Source organism: Lineus longissimus, chromosome 16 (assembly GCF_910592395.1).
Source record: "Lineus longissimus chromosome 16, tnLinLong1.2, whole genome shotgun sequence".
NCBI classification, from domain to species: Eukaryota; Metazoa; Nemertea; class Pilidiophora; order Heteronemertea; family Lineidae; genus Lineus; species Lineus longissimus.
The window spans coordinates 6,669,029-6,688,041 of record NC_088323.1 but is presented as its reverse complement, the minus strand read 5'-3'; the positions used below and the strand labels follow the sequence as shown (position 1 = coordinate 6,688,041).

General features: G+C 43.8%; 2 protein-coding genes across 5 annotated transcripts; both read left to right on the top strand.

Annotated features, from left to right (window-relative positions):
* The first annotated feature begins 491 nt into the window (after nucleotides 1-491).
* LOC135500293 (protein AF-10-like) lies at nucleotides 492-13,186 on the top strand. Of its 4 annotated transcripts, none has more exons than XM_064791658.1 (16): nucleotides 492-704; nucleotides 824-903; nucleotides 1,557-1,608; nucleotides 2,279-2,388; nucleotides 2,499-2,602; nucleotides 2,880-2,973; nucleotides 3,248-3,364; nucleotides 3,487-4,235; nucleotides 5,507-5,698; nucleotides 5,871-5,959; nucleotides 6,338-6,394; nucleotides 7,245-7,359; nucleotides 7,687-7,778; nucleotides 7,954-8,201; nucleotides 8,310-8,412; nucleotides 8,933-13,186. In XM_064791658.1, the coding sequence occupies exons 1-16, from the start codon at nucleotides 596-598 to the stop codon at nucleotides 9,187-9,189; spliced, it is 2,568 nt and encodes an 855-aa protein (XP_064647728.1). In that variant the 5' UTR covers nucleotides 492-595; the 3' UTR covers nucleotides 9,190-13,186. The 4 variants fall into 4 exon arrangements, with proteins under 4 accessions (XP_064647728.1, XP_064647726.1, XP_064647725.1 ...); XM_064791656.1 differs by having other exon boundaries at nucleotides 1,557-1,611; XM_064791655.1 differs by having other exon boundaries at nucleotides 1,557-1,650.
* A 1,420-nt stretch (nucleotides 13,187-14,606) lies between these two features.
* LOC135500388 (protein FAM221A-like) lies at nucleotides 14,607-17,769 on the top strand. Its single transcript, XM_064791831.1, has 7 exons — nucleotides 14,607-14,769; nucleotides 15,229-15,307; nucleotides 15,572-15,669; nucleotides 15,805-15,995; nucleotides 16,233-16,445; nucleotides 16,822-17,024; nucleotides 17,268-17,769. The coding sequence occupies exons 1-7, from the start codon at nucleotides 14,690-14,692 to the stop codon at nucleotides 17,325-17,327; spliced, it is 924 nt and encodes a 307-aa protein (XP_064647901.1). The 5' UTR covers nucleotides 14,607-14,689; the 3' UTR covers nucleotides 17,328-17,769.
* The last annotated feature ends 1,244 nt before the right edge of the window (nucleotides 17,770-19,013 follow it).

The following is a 19,013-nucleotide window of genomic DNA, read 5'->3' as shown; positions in this document are numbered from 1 at the left end:
CTGCACTATTTTGTGTTCTGTGTGACGACTTCTAATTCCTGGGCTGATGGTCATTTGAAAACGCAGGTCCTGGAAATTTTGCAGTCCCAGCGATGGGCCCACTATATGAAGACAATGTCACAACCAAGGAGTCTGTCACAACCTCCGCCACAATATCATATCACAACTCATATCTCGCAACAGTCGATATTGAATCCACTTGTGGTATCCATATTGATATCTCCTGCAGAGAATAGGCCAATGGTGCCTATGATGTATGATTAGGCCTCAGCAGGAACTGAAAGACTACCTCGTGTCCGTTGCCCGGGGCGCGGGCCTATTTGACACTGCCCTTGACGCCGTCCTCCGCACTGTGTAGTGCCACCTATCCATCCAAAATGTGGGTTTACCCAGATTGTCCTTGTGACAATGTGGATTTATCCAGATTGTCCTTGTGACTTTTGTTTGGCTTCCCAGAATTCCGGTTCTGACTCTACGCATGCGCAGTAACCTCGCATGTTGAGTGCGATTCTTTGTACATTTTCGAAATTTGTCGAGAAAATGATGGATTTATTCATCGTTTTCGGGCAGACAAATAATTCAATCTGATGGAAAAATGAGGGAGATGGTTGGAGGTTGCTGCGTTTGTTCAGATGAGCGAGGCTGGGCGGAGAACCCTCTTGTTTACTGTGATGGGCACGGTTGTTGTGTGGCCGTGCATCAAGGCAAGTCGGAAAGTCCCGCGACCACTCTTCAAAATGCTAGATTTTTGCCCGTTTTAGGCATGCTAAGATAGTTTCGATGCTTCGGCGAATATGTTGAATAGTTTCCTTATTATTTGCAGCTTGCTATGGTATTGTCCAAGTGCCCACTGGACCGTGGTTTTGTCGGAAATGCGAGTCCCAAGAGAGAGTTGCAAGAGTGGTATGTTGGTTCAACCTCGTCCCCGTCCTCCCAGGGTCTTTTTTCAAATTAATAATCCCTGGCCTGGCTTGATGGGCAACTAAGTCCTGGTGGCGTGTTGAACTTGTCACACCTTGTTTAGCTGGCATTGAAACGTATGGTTAATTGTACAATTCACGGTCCCTTGGTGGCGACAGCACTTCCCGCCATACCGGTACATCGTAGCCGGTTCATCATAGGCCTACATGCACCTGCACAGTCACCGCGTAAATTCATTATAATGGCCAATGTGAATGGCTGCACAGCCATCGGACATCCATCAGTCGGCAATTGGATAGATTGTTCTCGCCAGCATTGCCGAGGCGAAATTTCATTGGTGATAAGGATGTGATAGAATGATACCACTTCCTCCTGCTGCAAACTACTGTGCAGCCCCCGTCCAACGTAGGCCTATGAGATATCCGAGGAGATTGAACCTGGTGGGAAAAGGTGGTATTGACATTACATCTATGTCCCTGACATCTGACCAACGATGTGAGTTAGTGAAAGATACAATGCACCCACCTAACAACCTGGCTGCTGATGATGATGGTCATTGGTGATGGCAGAGCAAACAAGATTTGTTTTTGTACATTCGAAAGTGAATATCTGATCCCCTTTTTTCTTTTCTTCAGAAATGTGAGCTGTGTCCTTCAAAGGACGGCGCGTTGAAGAGGACGGATAATGGTGGTGAGTTTCGTGAACTCAAAAACTCCAAAGGAGCTAACGGTCTGTACATGTCTCTTACCAATAAATACAAGTACAGGGTTCTTGCTGGAGAGTCGTCACAGGTTAAAACATACTCAAATTGTATACTATAATTGAACGCATGTTATTGTTATTGCTGCACGGAGTGTGGGTTGAATGTTCATCCCAGTCTGTCTGAACTCCCCTCAGATCGGAGTCAGATCGTGCGAAAGGCCAAACATACTTAATCAATTGTGTCTTACTTGACTGTGACGTCTATTGAGCCAGAGAACTGGGACGTATTTTGTTCTTCCTTTAGAAAAATTTAAGATTACTTTCCTGTGCTTGGAAGGTAAGTCATGTAGCTCTGTTTGCCTTGATGACAAGACATGTCAACTTTGTACTCAAATAACGCCTCTGGCATCCAGGAATTGAAAGATGCTACATTAATGAATAGTGCATTGATTGAAAATCAAGGAATTTATTAGCCAAGATTCGTGATGAATTGTTAGCCTATACGGAAAATCTTCATCTGTAAAAAAAACAAACCAGCGTTGCTTTCTTCAGCGGTGTACAAGTTTCTTAATTTTGAGTTGGCAATATCGTTTATGACAAAATATCTCGTCCACTTTCTTCTGCAGGTTTGCAATTTGTACTTTTTCAATTTTAGGTTGGGCCCATGTGGTATGCGCCCTCTATATTCCAGAGGTGCGGTTTGGTAACGTCTCGACCATGGAGCCGATTATCATTGCTTCCGTTCCACACGACCGATTCAACAAGGTAGGTTGTGACATTGAGTTCGAATAGAATCCTATCCTATCAATTATGAAATCGTAAATCATTATTGTAAGATTTGTAACAATTTGACAGAAGTAAACTTTTTCTTTCAGGTTTGTTACATCTGTGAGGAGCAGGGGCGTGAGAGCCGAGCAGCGAGTGGTGCCTGCATGCAGTGCAATAAAAACGGCTGTAAACAACACTTTCATGTCACGTGGTAAGTACGCGGAGGAGACATTTCCGAATTTGGAGGATATCTGATTCCCCTCCTAAAAAAGGTTCAATTTCACAGCAGAAGTGGCCAGAACTATGCTTAAGCTCTCTGTAGAACTTTAAATTTTCGAAATCGGACAACAAAAAACTGTTTAAGAGGCATGTTTTGCAAGTCCGGGCATTTCCAAGGACAATTATCGCTGACCAAACCTATCAGTCATTCCGATCTCATGACTTCCTCCTCTGTTTTGGTATCTGCATTGGTGTTGTTTTTTTTTCAGTGCACAAGCTCAGGGTCTACTCTGTGAGGAACAGGGCAACTACACGGATAACGTCAAGTATTGCGGTTATTGTGCTTACCACTACAAAAAACTGGTATGTTGGAGCAGACGTCTATGTTGTTGATACATGTGATGTCCATAGGGACTGACCGCTAGTCTATTCAAAGGGATTTAGATTAGCTCTATATGGGTCTTGCACTTAACTGACAAGACACTGCATGGGCTTGGTTACAGTTGTGGAAAAAGTTACTTGTACATCACAAGGCAATACAATATCTAATATCAGTTGGTACCACAGTGACCACAGAATGAAAATGCATCCCTCCCTACAGAAATTCTTTGTTGGAAAATCGGTTTCATATTTGCAGAAGAAGGATAGCCACATCAAGACGATCCCGGCATTCAAACCCGTCTCGTCAGCTGCCAGCACACCAGAGAGTACCCCTGAGAAACAGAAGGAGAAACCACAGCTTGGCATAGCAAGGGTAAGCATCGTTATACTCCTACATAAAACAATGGGAATGTCCTGTTTGCTATTGTTCACGCAATGCTATGAAGCAAAACTTAAAAAACCTACTAATTCTTGCTGTTACCGTTTTCATTTCAGCCGCGAGATCCCAAGGTCGTGATGACACGTATGACGACCCCGACAACATCGACGGTCACCACGGTAGCGTCGTCTCCAGCTGAACCGCCAGCAACAACAACCGCACCACTGACTGCGCTTGCTACACCTGCTACACCACCTACACCAGTCGCACCATCGCCGAGCAACTCTGCCAGCGATTCAGAAAAAAAGCCAAAATCGTTCACGGCGAAATTCACAACTGCCAACTTTGTTGAGACGACTTTGACCAATTCCCCAGTCCTGACAAACTGTTTAGATAATGATGTAAAGTTGGAGGGAAAGAGAGAGAAAGTTAAAACACGCTCCAGTTTAAACCGGTCGGACAGTATTAGTTCTATGTCGACAGACACAGCGGAACTTGAAGGAAAAAATAGTGTTTTCAGTTCGTCATCGGAAATGAAAAGTGATGAAACGGAAATAAACCCCGGACTTCCGGACACAGTGCCGAAAGTATTGACACCGAGTACGACGACGGAGTCCATAGCCATTGATGCTGTTGTTCCTATGGTTACCAATGCTGTCATGGCAACTACAGCGACAACATTTGACTTGGCGACGACATCATCATCCACGGTGCTTCCTCAGACGTCTTTTTCAAATACGTTTGAATCGTTCCTGAAGGGGAACTACCCGAATACGGACTTGTCCAAATCCGGCTCATCTGAATCCATGAAACCGGTTACGACGCCATTGAGTGGAGAAAGGCCAGCAAAAAGGTCAAGGTCGAGGTGAGCTGGATATTTTGTATTTGAATTTGAATTGTTGATATGCACTGTAATGGAATGTAATTGTAATTGTAATTGATAGTTTTTTCATTTTTAGCTCACCTCTTAGCAGAGGTGAGCTTATCCCATACCGTGGCGTCCGTCGTCCGTCGTCGTCGTCGTCGTCGTCGGCGGCGTCGCCGTCGTCGCCGTCGCCGTCGTCCGTTAGCAGGGCACGTTTCGTAACTGTTAGAGCTATTGAGTTGAAACTTGGTACACATGTACCCTTATGTAATGACACCTTGGAGACCAAGTTTCGGTCCGATTCGTTTCATGGTTTGGCCACCAGGGGGCCAAACGTTAAAAGTGAAAATATGCAATATCTCCCTTAATAGTAGTTGGGAAATTTTGAAAAAAATATGGTAGGTACTTCTAGCAAAGGTGCATCATATATCCTCCGGGTTTTTGATTTGACCTCCTTTTCAAGGTCACAGAGGTCAAATGGTGTAAATTGGCCGTTAGGATGTAACGATGGCACGTTTCTAAACTGCAATGACTATTGATACCAAATTTGGTACACATTTACCCCTTAGTCAGTTGATCTCAGGGACCGAAGTTTGGTCCAATATGATTCACCACTTGACCACCAGGGGGCAAAATCCAAAAACCTTATAAATGTGATTATTCCTTAACTTCTTGCCCGATTGCCACCAATTTGATATCATGGGTACATCTAACCACCATACAGTATATGTCACCCAGGTTTTTAATTTGACCTTCTTGTCAAGGTCACAGAGGTCAAATGGCGTAAATTCGCCGTCAGGCCGTAACTATGGCACGTTTCTTAACTGCAATGACTATTGATCACAAATTAAGTAAACATGTACCCCTTGGTCAGATGATCTCAGGTACCGAAGTTTGGTGCGATCTGATTTGCCGTTTGGCATCCAGGGAGGGGGCCAAATCATAAATTCTTCAAAATGCCATTATTCCTAGTAATGACTTGCCCGATTGGCACCAATTTTATATCATAGGTACATCTACTTCTAACAACCATTCAATGTGTCACCCGGGTCTTCTTTGATTTGACCTACTTTTCAAGGTCACAGAGGTCGAATGTTATGTAAATTGGCCATTTTGGGGAAATTGTAATTGCTTGGACCTACATCAAACCTAACACTACATGACACAATACCATGCTCTTTATCCATCTTTCCTCCACATGAGGTGAGCACAATGGCCCTGGCCATTTCATTTCGAAAATTACATTTAACAATCCAGAAATTGCTTTTCAGATCGTCGGAAAAGGCTGAGAAAAAGAAGGCAAAGAAAGCAGAGAAGGCCGCGCTGAAGGCAGCAGCAGCAGCAGCAACCAGTCAGTTCAATCTGAGTAAGCAGGTCAAGGACATGTTGGCCGCCAAGGCTGCTGAGGAGGGCGGTAATGGACCGCCGAGTCCGAACAAGAAGGCACGGAGGCGGAAGTCAAGGTGAGGTGGTTAAAGCGGTACGAAATTGAGGTGGTGAGAACCAGAGTCGACTGAGTGCATTTGCAAAAAGGCAACAGCGAAAATGTTAGGGTTTACAGTATATAAGACTCTGCTGTCCCTTGTCAGTGATTTGTTTGATGTGAGGACACTAACCTTATTTATTGTCTTGTAGCAAAAGCCGAGAGTATGGTAGTCCGCCCTCGATGATGAGCTTGTCGGCAACCGCCACGCCGGCGTCTTCACTTCCTGGACAAAGATCAGGTGGGTCCAGCATCCTTCCCATCGTCAGCCAGAAGTGGTCTCCACTTTTGGAGTTGTGAAACTGTCATCTGTAAAATCCTTGTCATGTCATCCTCATCATGAAGTTTCACTACACGACCAGTCTTCACACTTTCAGAATGCTGCTGGACCTTTCCCAATGCTTTGAGTTTGTTATGAATTTCAAATAATGTGCAAGTTTTCAGTGACAAATCTCCCTGTCATTTCCCGCTCATTCATTTCATTCTTTAGAGCTGCTGTGACTTGTGACAGGAGTTGCCCCAGTGGCCAATTCTCGATTGTCAAGTTACACATCCCATAACCCACATCCTCCTTTTCCCCATCATCATTTACATATTTTTTCCTCACCATCTTGTCCAGAATCTACAAGTGTCCCCGGCACTGGCCTAATCTTCAGTCAAGAACAGAATATATCAGGTATATAAAATCACCGCCATTTTCTACATCACCTGACCCTTTCTACCTGAAACATCGCCTAATTTAACCCCCTACTCTCGTTTCCAAAGCACAACATTGATCACATGGTATCAAGTCATCATCAGTACTCATACTTTCTGTGACATTTCATCCCTTCATCAGATGGAGCTTGTATTTTAAGCTGGCAAGCTGCAGTCGTGCTTTGCTAGTTTCACCAAGTATCCTACAGTAATTAGGGGAACTCTGGGGCTGTCGCCCAAGTTTTGGTGCTGCCTTCGTTCTTCCCCGAACATTGTCAATCATTTATTTACTTTTTATAGCACTTATCAGTCCTTATATTCATTACCCCGGAATGGAACTTGTATATTTGCCAGCAAGCTCCAGTTGTGCTTTGGTGTTTTCTCCAAGTATCCTATAGTACTAAGGGGAACTCTGGGGCTGTGGTCAGAGTTATGGTGTGGCCTTCGTTCTTCCCCAAACATTGTCGGTCATTAATTCATATCCATATAATTATTACTTATTTCCATCCATATCATTTATCGGGCCTAATATTCATTACCCCGCAATGGAACTTGTATATTTGCCAGCAAGCTCCAGTTGTGCTTTGCTAGTTTCACCAAGTATCCTATAGTAATTAGGGGAACTCTGGGGCTGTTTCCAGAGAGATGGTGCTGCCTTCGTTCTTCCCCAAACATTGTCAATCATTTATACACATTCCGCAAGCAGGTCACTGCAGTCTGCGATGACCCCAACTATTGCCGCATGTGACTGAAATTGCACATCGCAGCGATTTGAATTGCTACTCTGCAGGGCGATTTAGTAGAATTAAAAGTGGTGCTTTATTCTGCAGGATTGTCTTCGCTACATTCGGACTCGACGTTACAGAACGGCTTCTATTCTGGTCCTCTGCGGCCGACAAGGAACATCCTATCGCCGCGGATGGGGGGCTCGGGTGATCACGCATCGTAAGTTTTAAAGACAAATAATTTATTGACATGAATGGGGCAGATGTGCGTCATATCTGCCCGTCAAACAAAGGGCGTTCAATGGCGTCATGTGGTTTGCCTGAAGTTTGCCATTACGAAACCAAATTAATTATCTCTGTCCGAAACTGATATCTCCTCCTAGACCGTTCAACATACCATATCAAACTTTGGTACATGTTTGGTACTCCTCCACTGAAGTGCACAACTCCCTTAAAATTTCGTTCTCAACGTTCCTGCTTATCAAAAGCGGGGAGATTTGCGATGGCCTTGCAATCGACATTGCTCTAGTTCTATTTATATTTGCAGAAATTCTTTCCCTGCCACTTTAGAGCAGCTCTTGGAGCGCCAGTGGGAGCAAGGCTCACAGTTTCTCATGGAGCAGGCGCAGCACTTTGATAGTAAGTCAACTAACGTACGCCGTCAAAAACTTCTATCTCACTCCTTCAGTTTTGCAAATTGAGAAAATTGTTTTTTCATGATTTCAAACGTTGTGCAAACGGGAATATCTAAAAGGTGGGATTCTCACAGTGATGGCTTTGAATGAGTTTATTGATCTAATATTCCCCTTTCCAGTTGCGTCTCTACTGAACTGCCTGAACCAGCTCCGCGCCGAGAACCAACGCCTTGAGGAGCACATCAGTAGTCTGGTTCAGCGACGCGATCACCTCCTAGCCATCAATGCCAGACTCTCCTTGCCGCTCAATTCGGCAAACTCCCACTCGAGCAATCCTGGGTCGCATCATGCCTCGCCCGAGGCCGGCAGTATTACGCGTAGTCCGAGGGTTAATAACGTGCTACCAATAGATGGTGCAGCATCAAAGGTAGGTCCATCCAGAAATACAGTCCTGAGTTCTCTCACAAGGATAGAACTTGACCCTATTGCAAATGCAGAAGAAAAAAAAGATTAAAATTTCTATGATTATTTTCAGGACATGACTAGCGGTAGCGGCCATACCAGTCATTCTCACAGTCGAAGTCCAGCATCAGCAACTCACACCCCCATACAGAACCATGTCAACCATAGCCCAAGTAGTAAGTATGATATTTCCTTCCTTCCTTCCTTAGGACCCTTCGTGCCCTAGGTGGCACATGGGGCGTTCCCCAGGGTCCTCCACTCAAGTCTGTTGGCTGCTCGCTGTCTGGCTGCCTCCCACGTTAGGCCCTTCTCTTGAAGTTCCTTTGCCATGGAACGCCGCCAGGTCTCTCTTGGTCTGCCTCTATTCGGTCTCCCCTGTGGTCTCCATGTGAGTGCTCTCCTTGGCAATGCGTTTGCAGGCATTCGGAGCACATGGCCCAACCATTGCCATCTTCCTTCCTTCACCAAGTATGATATTTGCTCCCTTAGAAAAATATGCATTGGAGTTTTGAGAGAATAATCCTTAGTACCAATCATTGTCAGCCAAATAGAGGGGCTGATCAGTGTGAGGGGCCGTCTATAAATACGTATGCACCTAACAACCAATTTTTCAGGCCCCCTCCCCCTTCACACACCTTGTGGGTTCTGGCCGTAACCCCTTCCCTCCCTAAAAAAGTACAATTTCGACTTTTATAGGTGCCGGTGCCAACCCACCTCGCCACCCGCCAGAAAATGGTCCGATGACATCCACGAGCCCGGGCGCAGCTCACCAACGCTCCCGGCACCCATCATCAGGTCACATGATGATGACGCCGACGTCACAGGAACACCAGCAGCAGTTGGTGATGCAGATGATGCATAGTTATACTCAACCTCAACCTCATCCGAATCGACAGCCGGGGAACGCGCCAAACTCTTCCAAAGGTCCGCATGATAAGATGGACCAAACATGACATCGGGACAACTGGCAGCGGTGATTGAGCCTGTCAAGATAGAAGGCAACCCGTTTTGGTTCTCAGTAGCTTAGTCAGGAAGCAACCCATCTTGGTCCTCAGTGGCTGGGTCAGGAAGCGACCTGTCTTGGTCCTCAGTGGTTGGGTCAGGAAGCAACCTGTCTTGGTCATCCATGGCTGGCCCAGGAAGCGACCCGTCCTAGACCTGAAAGGCTTGGTCAGGAAGCAACCCATCTTGGTCCTAGCCACCGGTCTTGGTCCTCTATGGCAGGGTCACTCAGGAAGCAACCCATCTTGGTCCTCCGTGGCTGGGTCAGGAAGCAACCTGTCTTGGTCCTTTATGGCTGGGTCACTCAGGAAGCAACCCATCTTGGTCCTCAGTGGCTGGGTCAGGAAGCAACCCATCTTGGTCCTCAGTGGCTGGGTCAGGAAGTGACCTGTCTTGGTCCTCAGTGGCTGGGTCAGGAAGCGACCTGTCTTGGTCCTCAGTGGCTGGGTCAGGAACCAACCTGTCTTGTTCCTCCATGGCTGGCCCAGGAATCGACTCATCCTAGACCTGAATGGCTTGGTCAGGAAGCAACCCGTGTTGGTCATTGAATTTACAGCTTCGAGCTAGTAGTTGGCACACATACGCAAGACTCAATTGCTGAGGTTTCTGGTTGTTCTCAACACAAGACTGATGTGATTCAAGGAGCAACTGACCTAGAAACTAGACTTTGCCCAAATAAAATGTATATCTGCAATTGGCTGCTTTTGAAGAGAATAATGGTTATTTGACAAGGAGTCATGTTTTGTATTACCTGTCTATTGAACTTGGTTATAAATTTATCTCGGCGTACGTTTGTCGACTGCAGGGTTTGAAGAACTGAGAGTATAGTTGAGTCATGTTTGACTCGGTCCGAAGCCAAGCTGGAGCAAATTCTTTTCGCCTTTCATCCTTTTTGGCAGCTTGGGGAAGCATGTTTTAGAATTGCTCTAGTTTGGTTAAGACTTGTATAAAACTTATGTGTAGGAATTCTCAGGTAAAAGATATTCTGTATGCTTAGTTCATTCACTAGATTGTGCTTTGAGACGGGGAAAGTACGACAATAGATAACACTTTACCAGAAACCTAGGAAGCAGTTTCTGTCTGTGATGCATTCTAAATAACATTAGGGGAATGACTTGTATAAATTGTGGTCTGACATGCTGCAGTGAGCTGAGCTGACAAAAAATGGCTAAACTTTAGAATCCCCGATCGGAAATGACGTAGTTTGATCGCATTCAACTATAAATCCATTCAATAGTGGTGCTTGGTTAGTCAACCGATGACCTTTTTTTGGGTGTGATCGGGGATTCTAAACTAGTTCCAAAAAAATTTGTGGGTCGATACCAAATGGCTTACATGGATGTTGGTCATGTCGAATTTCATTGAGAGGTGCTGTTCTTGGTGATTGTGTCTAGGTGCCCCGACCTGACTTGCCGGCATACCCTGTCACATTCCTTGCAATGCCGGTTGAGTTCTTAACAGGAAAGCCACAGTATCTGGTGAATGGATTAACATTACAGAGAAATAACTGGTTGTTGTATTGTACTGGCTGTTATTGTTTTTAACCTGGCTTGACTTTTGTACACAAGAAAGTAGTTTCTAACGCAGATATTTACTAAGATTTTTGACCTGTACATATTATAGACATGATAGACTAGAGCTGAACTTGTTTTGGTGTTCTTATTTAAAGGGGAAGTACACTGCTTATTTTTTTGATTTCAAATGTTCAAGTTTACATTTCCTGAACACATGGAAGTGGAAGGCACCATTGCAATATGGAGTTGTACACTCTTGACAGGGGTATCATTCCGGTGGCAGAGGGCACCAGGCTCTCCACCAAAAGCATTCAATCAAAAAAAGTTGCACTGACTCCCCTTTAAAAATTAGTAAGGTAAAATGGTACACTTACAGTCCTTTTACAATTAAAGCGTTAACTCGTGATTAAGTAGTGTTTTAATCAGAAACTCGTGGTCGGTCGAGTCGTGCCAAAACTTGTGGCTGTTTCATTCATTCTGGCTTTGATACCAACTGCGGCGCTGGAAATAATTGGGCATATGGAGCAGGCGATATCGCCTTTAATGCGCACAGAAGCTATAATTGTACTGGGGCTATTATTGTACCAACTTACCTTAGCATCTTAACATATGAATTCAAATGTGAAATGAAATGTAAAATCATTTGAATATGAATTTAGAATTTAGTATTATCGTTTGTAGAATTTGCATGGATTCTATGCTTAAATGTATTTACGGCCCAAGATTATGAAATGTGAAATTTTTCTATTTAACATGATTTCATTTAGGTGCAATGAAATCATTGCGACTGCATGCCAACTAACTATTTGTATATTTATACAATTTTGCAATTTCTTGGTTAAAATGGTAAATTTTGTTATTCTGTTGATAGAAATTGGTGCCACTTGACATATTTCGGTTCCGAGGGCAGTCTCTGCCGCTGATGTGATGAATCGCTGCTGTAGGAGAAAAATATTGGCCGACTCATGGTAGTGATTTCAGCTGTGTTGTCAAAATTGACAGAGTCCGTCTCTGTTACTTGGTAAAGTTCACTCAGCCACTGCACCTGAGGAGGTGCTCATCTGGGAAACAACAAATTCGTGACGAACCCAGTTTGTGTGTGCGTTACTGTAACACAAACTGGTCAAAATAAATTACAGTAAATTGTGACTAAACTACAATATGTAGTTGAAAGACGTCGCAATGGACCCTCCCTTATTGGACACCTCTGTTAGCAGGACACCCTTTATCCGGACACCTCTCCATTAAGGAAATCATAAATCAGTTCCAATGGGTGTCCCTTATAGAGAGTTTCTACTGTACAGTATGATCTCTCTATTAGGGATACCCTTGGGACTGTGAAATGCTCTCCGTAATACCGAGGTGTCCTGATAGCAGAGGTCAAATCATATGAAAATTATCCATTTTGTTCTTGAATCAGTGTCCTTGATAGAGAGTGTGTCCTGCCTGCAGAGCTTGTACTTAGGTTGAGCCGACTGTTCGCTCTTTAATTGAGAAAATGAAGATGCATCTTTATGATATTCAAGTGCCAATGATTATTTTTGGTTGTTTCGATGGCGATGTGTTTTACCTCTTAATAATGTGACTCCTACATTTAGAGAATTACTAGAATATAGACCTTTAGGTAGAATGCAGGCAAGGGTCTTTTAAGAAATTGGTTGAAATGGAATGCACAAAGTGTTATGGAAAACCAAGACAGATTACATCTGCCTCCCTGCACAAGGTGATTCGATAATCATCACCTACTTATGGTATTGATAATTAAACGCAACAAATGTGAAATTTTGGGAGTATTGATATTTACAAAGAAGGTCTCATTCAGTATCGTTGGAAGAATTTATTTATATAAAACTGAAAATGAGGATGGGATGCCCATCTAGATACTTTTGTAATTTTTTTACTGGGAGCAAATTTGTTGGTTTCTTATTTGGACTGTGATGTATTCTCAGAGGCAAAAGCTCTTGGTGTATGCTCCAGTGCTGTACAATATTCAGTGCTGCAAAGTATTAAGTCGATGGTGATTTTTGTTCGGCAAAAATTTGTTTACACAATGGTATCTTGCAAATTATTGAGTAAATTTACCCGAGATTTTCTGTGGTAGATTTACTTGTGTTCTAATTACAATGTACAATTCCATGAACTTATCCGCACATTTTAATTTGCAACATTATCACACTAGGCACAATATTCTCTATGCTTTTGAAAATATAGCATGCTCGTTTGTACACTGTGATTACAATGTTTATGATAAACAGTCAAGCTTCCGTGAAAAGGGAATTTGAGAAATCTTTTGATTGATAACTTTGGGAGCAAAAATCACCATCAACTGATAGAAACATTGTATGAAACCTAGGATTCAGGAATTTCTAAAAGGCAGTTGTCGCATATTTTCACCATATTGGATACTTTAATAAATTGAGTTTTGATACATGAAGTCCTAGTTTGTGTCAAATCTTTCAGTGAAAGTGTGGGTCCAAAAGGAAACCGCTTCCTCATTAGAGTTTCTGCCAGAAGAAGGGTGGGGAAAAAAACATAAGAAAGTTGAAGATGAGCTATTGAGTATGTGGTCTGATGGCCCTTCCCTGAATAAATTTGCTGCATGTCTGGAGATGTATTTTCTGAGCATTTCATGATGTTACTCAAGGGGGGCAAGCTCCCCTTGATTCATGAAAGCTGTTGCCCCTTAACCCCCTTCGAGGTAACCCTGCCCACTCTCTTGTGTTCTGGCCATTTTTGTCTTGGGTAAATACATGGATATACTATCCCTTGATGTCGATAGATTGAAATCCTCCGTGATTATCCAGAAGAGAATCCAAAGGGTTCTCACCGGGCAGGACGTCAGTTTTTAAACCTGGGCCCAAATTAGATCCCACCATATGAAGATTCATCAAGACAGCCGTCTTATGACACGTGGAATAATGCATTACCATTACCAAGTATGAATGAGAACTATCCAGAAACAAAATATGGCCTATCCAGGTTGAACCCTCAAAATGACCATTGGACTTTGCTGAAGAATCTTCATGGAGAATGCTGTACCCCTAAAATCCTGTTTGGTTTTGGAGCAGGTATCGATAAAACCAAAACTATAAAGAAATTCGACCTGTAGTCCGCCCTCCAGAGCCCCACGGACATAGAATTTATGAATAAATCTGGTGAAGCTACGAAGATGATTTAGGTTCTTTTTACCCACAACTTTCATGCCTATAATATTGATGCTTGATGATAATAATTATTGTATAGTCTTAGCCATTATTGAAAATAACCCCCTGTTTTTTAGAACATTAAGGTAGGGCTCAAATTGGTACTCAGTTTTACACATGTCGCCAATAGGGCCAAGGGGTCTCTCTTATCTCAAAATACATCAAAATTATTCAGGCTTGTACTACCAGGAATATATAAGAAATATAATAATCATAATAATAACCCCCATTGGACCCCCAAGCTCCTGCCTATAGTCCCCCTTCAGGCAACGGTGTGCTAGGACCAGGATGACGTCACATCACAGCCACAGGAGAACAGGATTACCTCTGGCTCTATAAACGTTAGCAGTGAAAGGGTTAACCATTAGATTTTTCAATGCCATCTAAAATAATTCTCATAATATGCCTATAATAAGAAGCTCATTTAAAGATCACCAAATGCAATTTATATCTCCCAAACGAATATTGGTAAACTAAGCTTTTTTGTTCCCATTAAATGATAGCCTGGTACCACTGGCCACCGTCAGACGACGCTGTATTGACGGGACGGACCAGCTGGTCACGTTGCTAGGCTAGCACGTGGTAAATTAAAATTTGTGTCACGTGCTTTTATTTACAAATAAACAGCGCCACCCATTGGTGACCTGAGACACCGGTGGTCTTTGGTGCTGTGAAAACAAAGTGATATTTTCCTCAAATAATTTCGTTTTTCTGCGTAATTCAATCCGTCCAAGATGTCACAAGGAGATAGTTATCATCTTAAGTTTGGCCCCGATGCGGGGGCACACGTTGATGCTTATCTGGAATACAGAAGGTAGGTTTTGATTGACTTGAAATCTGCTGTCAAAATGATGTCTGTTTTTTCTACAGTCACAGTGTGTGCCCAAAAAAATCATCCGGATCCGAGTGGATAATAGGCCTAGGCCTACATGGTGTGTCATCAAAAATGCCACTAACTTATGTTCAATGGAGCGAGTTCAATACTGTGACTGTCTCCAAGTGAAACAAACAAAACACTTATCCAAGATTGTGACTGTCTCCAGTCCAAGAGAGACACCAGCAAACCCTCGTCCAGATTGTGACTGTCTCCAAGTGAAACACACAGACACTGGTCCAGATTGTGATTGTCTCGAAGTGTGACACTCAAACCCTCATCCAAGATTGTGACGATTTACTAAAATCACAGGTCACAGCGATTAAAAATCACTTGTTTGCTGGATGTTTTCTTTAACTTCCGTACCATCCCAATCACATACGTTTTGAATCTTTTCAGAATTGTTGGCGATGATGATGGGGGTGTCATGATGTCACCTGAGGACTTTGAAGACTACCAGAGAAGAGTTCTGCCAATGGTAGGCATAGAACTCTGCTGGTTTTCATCTATATCATCTAAGAACTCTATGTAAACAATAAAAAGAAAAACATGTATTAGCAAGTTTAATGTTTTGAACATTACCTAGTTAACAGTATCTCAGATTCTCAGTTTACAGCAGCCAATCTGTCGGACTGCCAACCTTTCGTTCCAGTTCAGCACTGGCCTTAAGGAAGCAAAATTTATCAGCTCGAAGTCAAATTCTATATCACAACATATTTTTATTTGGGTGTTATAATTTCAGCGTCAAAAGAACCGCCTGTATGTCAGCTGGTATTCTCCACCGACTGGTATCGACTGCAAGCTGGTTGGCCCAGAGACGCCATGCTTCTGTACTCATAGGTTTGTAGTCTGACTTAGAATCAAACTGGTGACCTCAGACGTAACAGTCTTATCTACTGCGCCACTCCCAGATAGCCCGAAAAGTCCAGGATGCCAATTTTAACAAAATGACAAAAGCGAAACCTTCTCTTCCAGATATAAGCAGCACAAAACAGACTTTGAGGCAATCCCGGAAGCCCGCCCCATCCTTCAGCCGTGCAAAGTCCGTGGCTGCCGCTGTAACTCGTACAGCTACGTCCCGCTGAATGGCTCTCAACCAATCAGGTGCGGATGTAAACATTACTCGGACGAACATTCGGAGACGAACCTCATGAAGTGCAAGAAGTGTAAGTTGAACAAGTCTTCAATTTCATAATTTCATGTACATGTCCCGATAACCCTACACATGGATTCACGATGGACTTCTCTTTCCTGGCTAAAGGCCGAGTCAGTTGGCACCCAACTGTTCAACATACAAGGTCATCTGCTGGGCCGGTGTCTGCATCCCATGTCCTTCACAACAGCTATTGCCTTCCATCCTGAGACTTACAAACATCAAACTAATGTATTGTCTGGTGTTTCAGCTGGATGCAAGTGCGCTGGGTTCAAGAGTTCCTACACCTGTGGCTGCGGTGAGCCGGCTTACAGACATGAGATGGTGGTGGAGACACGACAGGAGCGGGAGAAACGAGGCCGTCCGGTCGGGCAGGAGGGCGTCCCATACCAGGCCATGGGCGGTCTGTCGGGCTTCTCATCTCTGGCTGAGGGCTACATGAGGATGGACCCGAGTGGTAAAGGTACGCTCATAATTCAATTAATATTTGGATTTAATGACTTGTCATCTGGTGATGAGAGGATGCTTACTCGGACAGGAGGGAGGACGCCCAGTCGGGCAGGAGGGCGTCATGTTTTGTCACATTTCAGTTAGAAACAGTGACATTTTAGATTGGCCAATTGCAAAGGTCTGTCAAAGTGGTGCGATGGACAATACCACTGTTCAGAATTAACATCGGTGCTTGTCTGGGATCTAGACCAGTTCTTCATGAGATGCATTAGAAACAAACATTGCCAATAGCACTTTTGTTCTCATTGAGTGACAGACGCTCATCTCTCAACTCAGTATTTACGTGGCAACTTCAATGCAATAAGTTACCGACCGAATCGCTCTTTCAGCCCTGCCATCAAAGGCCTTCTTGAATCAGCCAATCACAAGTGAGGACCACCCGTTCCTCCGTGCTAACCTCGAGGAGGTCGACATGGTCAAGCGGACCCAGGGCTTGAGGATCTCTGACCGAGAGCAGCAGGAGCTCAAGTCCAAGATGCGTCAACCCGGGGAGTCAGAGATGGATTTCTATGAGAGGCGCTACCAGGAAAGGGTCAGTTGACCAACTTGTGCCTCAGAAGTTTTCAATCTATTGTTGGTCAACTTGTAAGAGTCTGGGTTTATAAGGAGTGGAGGTGTCTTTGAAGTTATGAAATCTGTGAAAGTTTCTCGTATGAAACGTTTCCCTGCAAGCTTCATACAGCTTCTTCAGTCGAATGAATATGTTCTTATTTTCAGGTGTCAGAATGCAATCTTAACCATCATGAAATTTCATTCCTCTCTTTCTGTTTTTCAGCAAAAGAAATCCAATGTGTATCGGCCACCTGTCAAGTCCAGGGCCGACCAGAAAAAGTAGATGTCACAAGAATGATTTGAATAGGCACGGCTGTGATCATTTTTGTTGATCGGCAAACTGACTCGGTAAATTCGAGAATAAGTTTGCTTTGAGTAATTTTCACAATCAATATGTGGATGCATGACAGAACTGGAGTCATTGTTGACCCAATAAGATCTATTGGCCTAGTGACTCTGACTTTGGCCAGTGTCCATAATCACTAGTTGATAGTCCCGGCCACTTCTTTAGTTTAATAATCCGTTAATATCAGCACATTCTTTACTCAAGGGAAAACTTCAATCGGTCTTTTTAAAGCTGTTTGTTAATTCTTCCAGTTAGCTTTCTTTATATCTTTGTAAAATATCATTATCCGTCCATTGTAGCATAGCTCAAACAGGGTACTAAAACATGACAGATGTGTGATGCATTTTGCACTCTCAAATAAAGCCTTTTTAGAATAAAATCATTGTGTTCTGTTGACTATATTGCAGAGTTCAAGTGAGCCCCTTCTGGTTGCTCCTTGAAACACCTCATTATCATTTTGTGGGATCTTTTACTTGCCCTGACATAGACATCAGGTCCAAGGGACCATGGGTTTTAGTCTCATCCGACAGACCCTCGAGTATTTCACACGTTGTATGTGTTGTGAAGAGCCAGGAACTTTAGTTCCTTGAAAGCCACGCCAGTTCATCCGGAAATCCTGGGTTCTCCCAAGGCCCCATTGCCTGGTAGCCAGCAGTATTAACCACTAGGTTATGGCGCAGTGGAAGAGAGTCCACCTCATGATCAGGAGGTCGTGGGTTCGACTCCCCGGCCGAGTCGCTGCTTAGTTCCCCTACTGGTCGAGTTCAAGTGAGCGCCTTCTGGTTGCTCCTTGAAACCACCCCGATTGATTTCTGTGGAGACCGGGGTAATAATTTGATATCCCACAGCACTTTAACAGTTTCAATGCTGGGGAGCGCTTTATAAATCCGTGACATTATTATTATCATTGTTATTATTATGAGGTTCCTTCGATATATATCAACATTGGTGCTTTGATGTTGAAATGTCTGAGTTGTGCAGTGGAAACCTCAGCATTTGTGTTACAACCCATGGTGCAGAGTTCAGCTCCCACTCTTCACCATTGCAGTCACTACCAAAAAATTGAAGGATACAAGTGTCGGAGGGAGGGGGCAGCATAGTCAAGCCCCAAAGGAATGATGGGCATGATGTTTCCTTAAGTGCCCTGCAAACGCGCAATTTTTATTGCCAAGACCTGCAATCATGACTGCAAGTAATGAAAATTGCATGTGGGCAGTGGTCATAGCGATCGCAGAACCGTGATCAGTTTCCAACCCAGTCTTCTTCTTAGCGTTCAATTTCCTATGGCTTTACTGCACAACATGGCCTATGTCTCTTATAAACCTGGCTGTCTGTGATCGAGTTGCTTTACTCCTGGTGACCCTGGGATCTCCAGTCACTTCCGAGTAGCCAGTTGTATGAGATAGACCCTGTAGAGGCACAGGGCCCGGCATGCGCCCTGCCTGGCTTTCCATAGGGGTTATGCCAAATCAGTCTAAAGTTAGTTGTATTGCCATACATGCCATGCAAATCGTAAGATTGCATGGACTTCCGATTGGGTGCCTCAAAGTGAGGCTGATGTCCTCCGTCTTGGGCCAATCAAACCCAGTTTAACCCACGGATCAGATTATTTTTTTGCACATT

Excerpts from the sequence above, each read along its gene's own strand:
- LOC135500388 (XM_064791831.1), top strand. The coding sequence starts at position 14,690 with ATGTCACAAGGAGATAGTTATCATCTTAAGTTTGGCCCCGATGCGGGG. Across the intron at positions 15,996-16,232 it reads CCTCATGAAGTGCAAGAAGT|CTGGATGCAAGTGCGCTGGG; the intron begins GTAAGTTGAACA and ends CTGGTGTTTCAG. Across the intron at positions 17,025-17,267 it reads AGAGGCGCTACCAGGAAAGG|CAAAAGAAATCCAATGTGTA; the intron begins GTCAGTTGACCA and ends TCTGTTTTTCAG.
- LOC135500293 (XM_064791655.1), top strand. The coding sequence starts at position 596 with ATGAGGGAGATGGTTGGAGGTTGCTGCGTTTGTTCAGATGAGCGAGGC. Across the intron at positions 3,365-3,486 it reads CACAGCTTGGCATAGCAAGG|CCGCGAGATCCCAAGGTCGT; the intron begins GTAAGCATCGTT and ends TTTTCATTTCAG. Across the intron at positions 7,360-7,686 it reads GGCTCGGGTGATCACGCATC|AAATTCTTTCCCTGCCACTT; the intron begins GTAAGTTTTAAA and ends TTATATTTGCAG.